This window comes from Panicum hallii, chromosome 9, assembly GCF_002211085.1.
Source record: "Panicum hallii strain FIL2 chromosome 9, PHallii_v3.1, whole genome shotgun sequence".
In the NCBI taxonomy this organism is placed as follows: Eukaryota; Viridiplantae; Streptophyta; class Magnoliopsida; order Poales; family Poaceae; genus Panicum; species Panicum hallii.
Genome location: NC_038050.1, coordinates 13,119,051 through 13,127,757, shown reverse-complemented (window position 1 = coordinate 13,127,757; position 8,707 = coordinate 13,119,051). Strand labels below are relative to the sequence as shown.

The 8,707-nt window shown below is 57.1% G+C and overlaps 2 protein-coding genes across 2 annotated transcripts; both read right to left on the bottom strand.

The window, feature by feature from the left end:
• Window positions 1-251: 251 nt before the first annotated feature.
• On the bottom strand, window positions 252-2,193 carry LOC112877741 (xyloglucan galactosyltransferase KATAMARI1 homolog). Its single transcript, XM_025942098.1, has one exon. It carries the CDS (start codon window positions 1,976-1,978, stop codon window positions 491-493), a length of 1,488 nt encoding a protein of 495 aa, XP_025797883.1. The 5' UTR covers window positions 1,979-2,193; the 3' UTR covers window positions 252-490.
• Window positions 2,194-4,583: 2,390 nt separating this feature from the next.
• Window positions 4,584-6,847, bottom strand: LOC112876645 (xyloglucan galactosyltransferase KATAMARI1 homolog). The gene has a single exon (XM_025940798.1). It carries the CDS (start codon window positions 6,811-6,813, stop codon window positions 4,846-4,848), a length of 1,968 nt encoding a protein of 655 aa, XP_025796583.1. The 5' UTR covers window positions 6,814-6,847; the 3' UTR covers window positions 4,584-4,845.
• Between the last annotated feature and the right edge of the window lie 1,860 nt (window positions 6,848-8,707).

Sequence of the window (8,707 nt, the reverse complement as noted above, 5' to 3'; positions counted from 1 at the left end):
AGGACGTTTACGTTGACCTATTCTTTTTCGTATTTTTCTAATGTTGCAATCTTACAATTTTTTAACATTTTATATGTTTTATTTTGATATTAGAACGTACGTTTTATTTTAATGTCACGACATCCGATCACGCTAGCAGCACCGTAAAAGCAATCATTGGAAAACAAAAGTCTTCTTTAGTTTGGATAAACTATTCAAAATGACCATATGTATCAATTGGATTAAAACAAAACTTACAAAATTACCCTGTTTCCGCCGAAGCCCTTAAAACACAGAACCCAACCACGCTAAAAAAACGAATGCCCAGGGCTGCTCCGCAGAGCGCGCCACTACGCCGTAGCCATGCGCCCATGCCGCATGGCAGGAAGAGACACGCGTCCATCCAAATGCTCCTAGATGCGTGCGCGCACGTCGTCCGAGGAGGGGGTTCCACGTGACGGTGGCAGAGCCGAGACAGCTGATGAGATCCCCCAGCCCGGAGACCCGTCCGTCAGCGTCCCTCGACGTCGACGACATCGCCCCGCCGCCGCTTGGCCACTCGGTCGAGGACCGCCTCCACCGCGATGTCGAACGCGTCCTTGAAGTCCACGCGCGTCGACCTCGGGTCCGCGTACACCAACCTCGGGATGAGCCGGATCACCTCCTCGCGCATCGCCCTCACCGTCTCCGGCGGGATCCAGGCGAGCGTCTCCTCGATGCTCACGTTCCGGTCCGTCACGTCGGTATGCATGATGAGCACCGACCAGCTCGCGGGGTCCGGCGGCAGGTGCGCCGTGTACTGCGTGTACGCCGAGTCCGGGTGGAAGAACACCGGGATGCACCCGGCCAGGACGGCGTCGAACGTGGACCGCCGCGTCGCCGTGTCCCCGCGCGGCTGGAGGCAGAAGACGGAGCTCTCGAACAGGCGCATCACGGCGCCCGGCGATGACTCGCACTCGGACCCCTTGGCGCACCGGAACATCCCGCAGCGGCTCGACGCGCCGCACTGCTGGAAGATCTCGGCGCGGACGGTCCTGTTGCTCCCGGGCCGGGCCGCGCCGGCGAACGAGAAGAGCCACCGGCGCTCCGCCGCGCGCGCCTTCGCCTGCCAGTCGCGCACGTCGGCGGCCGCCGCCGGGTGGAAGTAGGTCGGGTAAGGCACCGCGATGGTGGCGGAGCGGTGCCACGGGTCGACCTCCAGGACGAGCGCCGTCATGTTCCGGACGGCCGGGAGGTTGAGCAGCTTGGTGCCCCAGTCCCCGTCGTCGTCGGTCTTCCGCAGGAAGTCCCACGCGGTCCGGCCGGCGGCCAGGAAGTGGTCGCTGCCGTCCGCGGCGCGCCACTCGGGGCGGCGCGCGAGCCACGCGACGAGGTCCGCCGCGAGCGCGTCCCGCGTGGCGGTGCCGTTCCAGAGGTGCCGCCCGCCGTCCAGGCTGGCGTAGGCCGGCACGAAGACGGCGGCGGCGCGGGCGGGGTCGGCCGTGAGGCACGCGTAGCGCCGCATCCGGCAGCGGACGATGACATCGAGCATGAACTGGTCGGTGGCGAACCAGCCGCGGCCCGGGAAGGCGCCGCCCCCGGCGCCCAGCGGCCGGCCCATGCCGCAGTTGGGCATGTACGGGCACATGTCCATCCACGGGCGGAGCGTGCGGCAGCCGCGGACGATGTCGTCGTTGAAGCGCGGCGGCAGGTCGTACACGTAGATGTACCGCCCCGCGCAGCGGTCCGCCGCCACGGTCTGGTTCGACTGAGCCAGCGCTTGCCCGGCGAACAGCGGCGGCGGCTGCTCGTGGGGTGGGTGCTGGCTGACGGTGACGCTGGGCAGCAGGGGAAGGGAGAAGGGCGACGGCTGGAACAGGATGGACGCCACGGCCCAGAAAGCGGTGGCGAGAGCGACGAGGTAGCATGCCCGGGACGGCCAGAGGACGCCACCGGCGGCGGCATCAGGCTTGTCGGCGGCGTCTTTCTGGAAGCTTGGCCCGACGGTGGTGGACCTCATCGGTTTTTGCAAGTGGAGTGGATCGGTTGAGACTTGAGAGTGGAGCTAGACCGTGGCCGGTTGCCTTGTCTGCAGCCGATCTGCGGAGCCCAGCTCTCAAAGCTCCTCGCGTTGATCTCAAGAATCCGATGCACTAGGGGCGTGGCTATTGCGGAATCTCCTGTACCAACGGATCGCTGCAGGGCCGTAGTACTCGTAAGTCAATCAGATGGAGATCAACGGGAGATCGAGACTTGTCGGTATCCCGTTTCGTGCCAGGAAAAGAAATTAGAAAAATGATGATTAATCTACAAAAAAGGGAGTTAATTAGTCAAAGATCTCCTAACAAAAAAGAGAAAAAAAAAAGGAAACACGAGCGCGCATCGCTTTCCAGGACTGCTCCCTGTGCTGTTGCTGGTCCTGAAGCAGAAAAGGAGCAGCCGCCCCAGCGGACCGGGACCAGTGCTCACGGGTCAGGAGTCAGGACTCAGGAGGGCAGTCGGTGTGACCGAGTTGTGGGGAGGGCCGCCCGCTAAAAGCCGGCACCGGATTGGCAGGTGCGTGCGCGCGCATCGCTGCCTGTTTCGCGGTGACCGATCTGGACGGCAGGCGCGGGCGGCACCGGCGCCGTGGCACGCGCGCGAGTTACACGAGAGGCGACTGGCCAAAGTTTTGGTTTGGTCACCCGGCCGGGTTTGGCGTTTCCTTGGTTTTGCACAAAGCACGGCTAGAATCTGTTGCCGAGCGCCCATGGATGTCTTTTCGGACCTGCTCAAGCTAGCGTGGAGGAAAAACCGATCAGTGAAGGAAGAATTGGAACATCAAAGCTGGACTCGTGGCTTGTAGAGAATGGAGTGTGTCGAGGAGATGGCAAGTTTCATCAGGCTATGGGATTTGGTACTGTCAGATGAGCCAGATGTAATTCGATGGAAGTGGACGACAAGTGGGGAATACTCAGCCAAATCTACGTACAACATCCAGTTTGCACGTTCTTTTAGCTCCGGAGATCGCGAGCAGCATGGCCGCGCCGGCTATGTCCCTTCCCTTTCCCCTTCCTCTTGCCGCCGGGAGGCAGCTCGGGCTCTGCCCACCGCTCGCTGCTGCAGGGAAGGCGGATCCGGTGTTCTCGCGCTCTCCGCGAGCGGTGGAAGCCACCGGAGGGAAGGATAGGCGACGGCGGTTCATGAGGCGAGGCCGGGGGAGGGCGATGGGAATCACCGGCCGACGAGCTCCCCGCAGAGGCGTCGGAGAAGCCAACTAATTTTTCCTTTTTTTGGTTTTCCTCCTTTTTTCTTGCCTTTTCTATATCCAGAAAAAAATTGGTTCCATGGAAAAGTTATATATATAGAAAAACATATATATGTATAATTATTGTATACTCCGACACAGGGCCTTGTGAAGACGCCGAGCCCGGGTGTCTACATTGCTGTGTGGTGGCAACAAGAACTTGCAGGACTACCGAAGAAGCTGCAGAGGACGAAAGCGTCGGCCATAGTGTTCACCGCTTGGAACATACGGAAGGGGAGGAGCATGCGCATCTTCGAGCACACTCGAGCCCTGCCGTTCTTGTGCTATAGGAGATAAGATTGCAGGTTTCGGTTCGTAAGCTCATCTGTGGCGAGTCGGTGTTTCCTATTTTACCATGTTAAGTGTAGTTTTAGCTGGTCGACCGGGTTCGCGGGGTCTCGAGTTCCTATTGTTCTACGTAATATCAATATTGTACTAGACTCGCTTGCTACATGTGCCTGCACTGCAAGCACATGGACCTAATCTGGGCTAGAGACTCGTGAGCTGGGCCGTCGTGGGCTGGAACTTGTTCGTGGCCCAACGATAGTTCTTCATCTTCAGCTTGAGAAATCTGGCGACGCCCGGCTCTGTTGCGAGTTGCTGGCAAGGTTGTAAATGGAATTGGGGGAACTGGGAGGGGCTCGAAAACTCAAAACTGTCTTTAGGAGAAGAAGCAGGTCGCCTACATGTCAACATGTGTGTTACTTTTTCTGTACGTACTCCGTGTATATCCTTGTACCCATTTCATCTTTTTTTGAAAGAAATCTGTACCCAGTCATTCCACCATCCCATTACTACGACGATGACGAGCTAAGAGCCAGCCCGGACGGTCTGCAGCTCTCCATCGCCGCCGCCTCGCACCTAGCTGCTCCTCTGTGTCTCCTCTGCCACCTTCGCCACGACACCTTCCAAGGCGGTCGCCCCTCGGGTCGCCCACTGGTTGTATTCCTGGCTAGTGCTCGCATAGTCGGACGCTGCTACTTTTTTTGTTGTGGGCTGTGATGGTGTATTGGGTGCAGCCTGATTGGGATGTAGCAGATAATTTCAATCTGATTATTTTTTTTATCTCGTTACTGTTTTCAGTATATCTGTTGTTTCATGCTTTCTGATCTTTTCCATTGCCACTATTGACTGATTCAGCACGTAAACCTCCGAGGGGAAAAAAAAAGCCAAAACCTCTCTATGATTAGTATATTGTTAAGCCCAAAATCACAATGTTAGCCCAATCACAAAAGGCCCAGCATCATTCTTGGCCCAATCTTGGGTGTAACCATCTAGTTATGCAGTCAGAACCTCTCCAAAAAAAAAAGTTATGCGGTCAGAACTAGAGGTGTAAACGGAAAGAACCAGAATAAAGTTGAACTTTTATCATGCGGTGTAACACTATTAGAACTTTTCCCCCACACTCATACAATGAACATAAACTCTCTTAGACGTTCAAGAAAAAGAAAAAGGTAAGAGCATGCTTGGAATGCAGGAATTTTACATGAAGAAATAGCTCAATTCTAATACTAGAAATCAGGAAAAAATTTCTCGCGTTCAAAACGACCCTAAATTCTTTACCCAACAATGTCACACAAAATGTTTGCAATCATGATGAGCTAATTGAACAGGGGATCCCATTCGTGAGGATCCTCAGGCTTCTGCCCTTCTGCCAACAACGGGTATTTCCAGCTATACCTCTCCAGCTTCTCCTCCTCCGGTCGACCCTCCGCGATGCCTCTCCTCAGCTTCGTCACCTTGTTGATCACGGCCGCCACGGCGATGTCGAACGCGTCCTTCACCGTCGTCTCGAGCCTCGACGTCGCGTCGCCGTAGGTCACTGACGGGATGAGGCCGACGACGGTGTCCCTCATCGTCCGCACCATCTCCGGCGACACTTTCCGGAGCCTCTCCTCCACGCTCGCGTTCTTGCGCACGTCCTCCTCGGGGATGTACACCGAGTACTCGGTGTGGCTCTTGGGCAGGAACCAGCTGTACTGCACGTACGCCGAGGAGGGGTGGAAGAACACCGGGATGCAGCCGGCGAGCACGGCGTCGAAGGCGGGGCGGCGCGTGTCGGTGCCGCCGGGCGGCAGGAGGCAGAACGTCGAGCTCTGGAACAGCTTCATGACGGTGGCCGGGGACTCGCACTTGTTGTCCGGACCGGTGGTGCTGCACTCCATGAGCGAGCAGACGGGCGACGCCTTGCACTGGTCGACGAGGTGGCCCTCGATGGACTTGGCGTCGCCGGGCCGCGCCATGCCGGCGAAGGAGAAGAGGTAGGTGCGGTTGAGCGCGCGCACCCGGTCCTGCCAGAAGAAGAGGTCCTCGTCGCTCGCCGGGTGGAACGCGGTCGGGTACGGAATGGCGACGTCGTTGAGGTGCCACGGGCTGGCCTCCACGACGAGCGCGGTCATGTTCTTGGCGGCGGGGAGGTTGAGCAGCTTGCTCCCCCACTCGGACTGGCCGTCGGCCTTCCTCCGGAAGTCCCACGTGGTGCGCCCGGCGACGAAGAAGTGGTCGCGGCCGCCCATGGCGCGCCACTCGGGGCGCTTGGCGAGCAGGCCCGCGAGGTCCAGCGCCAGCTCGTCCCGCGCGGAGACGTTGTTTCCCCAGAGGTGCCGCGCGACGTCGAGCCCGGCGTAGAACGGCACGAAGACGGCGGCCGCGAGGGCAGGGTCGTCGGTGAGGCACTCGTACCGTTTGATCCGCTCGTGGAAGATGATGTCCAGCGCGTGCTCGTCGGTGTCGTACCAGCCGGTGCCGGTGCCCTGGAACGCGCCCTTGCCGCCGCGGAGCAGCGGGCCAAAGCCGCCGTTGGTCGTGTACCTGCACATGTCCGTCCACGGCGAGAGCCTGTCGCAGCTCTGGACCATGTCCTTGTTGAAGCGGGCCGGCAGGTCCTGCACGTAGATGTACTGCCCGCCGCACAGGTCGTCCTTGTTGTCCGCGGCCACCAGCGCGCGGGCGAAGGGATGGCCGCCGTAATTGTTGCCGTGAGACGCCGAGGGCGAGCCCTTCTCCTTCGGCGGCGTCTTGTCTCCATCGTCAGACCGAGCCGATTCCGACGCCGAAGGCTTCCACGACGCGTCGTCGACGGCGTCGGCAGGAGCCGAGGGGGAACGATCGGAGACCGATGACTCGCGCCGAGCGATCGGAACTATCTTCCGCTCTTGACGCACCGACGGCGGAGGCGGAGCGTGCGCGGCCTCGATGCGCACCACGCCGGCATTGCCGCCACGGCCGAGCCCGGCGTCGTAGCAGTGGCGCGCGAGGATGGAGATGGTGGCGGCGAGCGCGAGCAGGAAGCAGAGCCTGGAGCAGCGGATCCTCCCCTTGTCGTACTTGTCCATCTTGTCCTCCGCCTCCTCCTCCTCCGCCACCCGCTTGCCGTCGCCCGCCGTCGCGGACGACAGCGGCAGCTCGCCCGCGTTGTGCCGCTTCATGCCGCCGAGCGAGCTAGGTGGCACGACGGGGCACCGGCACCGGCGCTGGCGCTGGCGGGTCAGTGGAGCCGCGGGAGCTGGCCGGCTCGCGGGGGATCCGAGGTGGCGGTGCTTGAAGCGCGCGCGGGGGGCGAGGGGCATGAAAAGCCGAGCGCCCGGCGCGTCGGGCGAATCAAACCGCGCTGCCAGTGGCAGTGACGATCAGCTCGCAGGCAGCTGGTCACTGTCACGGACACGGAAACTGCGGGGATCTCGGCTCATTACAGCAATAATCTCCGACTGGGATTTGACCAAAGCAGGGCTGCTAATTACCTAGCGTGATCAAAGCCGGCCTGGCTGGCTGCCTGGGGATGCATGCCGGAGTGCTACAGGCAAGGCGCCATCCACGTGCGAGCGGGGGTAGAGTAATCGAAAGTCAGCTGGTCGATCAGCCATGTCAACGGAATTGCATTGCATCCGGGCAGTATGTGGAGACAGGGAGTTAATGGCCGGCGTGGTTACTGTTGACCCGGCTCTGATTAAGATCACATGAACGCTCTGGCTCGCTGGATTATCCATGTCTTCCTGTCTTTGGCCGGCAGTACTGCTTTCTACTACAATGATCGTAGGAGATGCTTCGAGGGCGATTGGCCTGGGTAGTCTTGTTTCGCCCTCTGATCGTGGAGCCTGACTCACGCGCGATCGATGTCTGAGCCATCTGACACGATGGGCCGGGTGGACCAGGATTAAACTGATGATCAGGCCAGTTACTGATGAACGGCGGCTAGTGAACTGAAGGTAATGCACATGGCCAGCGCCGCCGGGGAAGGGCGAGATTCAGTATTGCTGAATCTAAGCGTGCTTTGTCTTATGCTCCTCTTTAAAACACCGGCCTGAATCGGCACCTTTTCGAGCCTGTTTGAATGGAGTACATGTCTTCATCATCTCCTGTGACAATATACAGATATGTTTCAAAAGGCACTAGACTGTCATAGACATTGCCTGACTATTTTTTGTCGGTTAGGGTAATGTCTCGCTGGATAAAGGAGATATGATACTAAAAGAAGTGGAACTATCACGCGTCTATGAGGTTCAGTTACATGGTTTGTCCCTTCCTCCATCTCCATATGTTTCACTTGTTCTTAGATCAAGTCCTAAGCCATTGTACGTGGAAAAAACACCGTCTAGACAAAACAGTTAGGAGTGAGCGATACTCAGCGGCAGCGAAGTGCTTGGCTGAATGATACTCTCTCGGTTTCAAATTATTGGTCATTTTGATATTTCTAGATAAATAGTACTTACTATACATTTAAATATATGATATGTCTAGATACATATAAAAAAACTTTGTATCTAGAAATGCGAAAACGCTATGTAATTTAGAATGGAGGAAATATATACCGTGGTATTCAATTTCCGCATCATGTCTTCTGGGTGATGTCGTCTAGTCGATGGCTGGAAAAAGTAACATGGTTGACTAGGACTCACACGAGCAGATCTCCAAATCTAAGTATTCTTGGAGCTAGTTATCCCTAACTCAGGAATTTGTAAAGCTGGAGATGGAGAGCACACCATAGACATGTTTAGCTTTGAGTTGTACTAAGGTTATAATTTGCATCTTAGTTTAGTTCAAAGATACTCCTTTCTTTCATTCTAATTAGTGGTCGTTTTGGCTTTTATATATTCATAGATTTTACTATGCATCTAAATATAGAATACAACTATATATTTAGGAAAGTCAAAACGACTAATAATCTAGGACGGAGGGAGATGGGTAACAGATTTCCATTTTATTTTAGCATAAGGACCCAGGATCAGAGAGATTCAAGCCTACCAAGCAGGGCCTTGGAGCGCATATCCAACGGCCCGAAATTCCAACGTCCTCCAAAGAATAATATAGCCAGCCGTACTGTTTGCAAAGACAATGCAAGCTTCTCTTGTGAGAGAGTGTATTAATCCTGATCTACGGATAACCCCCCGGAACGGGATACATCTACACGCCGTCGTCCTCCGTCGGTGCGCTTGGGACCTGCGGCGCGTGGTGCGGAAGTCGTTT

Coding starts and splice junctions, on each gene's coding strand:
- LOC112876645 (XM_025940798.1), bottom strand. CDS start 6,813: ATGCCCCTCGCCCCCCGCGCGCGCTTCAAGCACCGCCACCTCGGATCC.
- LOC112877741 (XM_025942098.1), bottom strand. CDS start 1,978: ATGAGGTCCACCACCGTCGGGCCAAGCTTCCAGAAAGACGCCGCCGAC.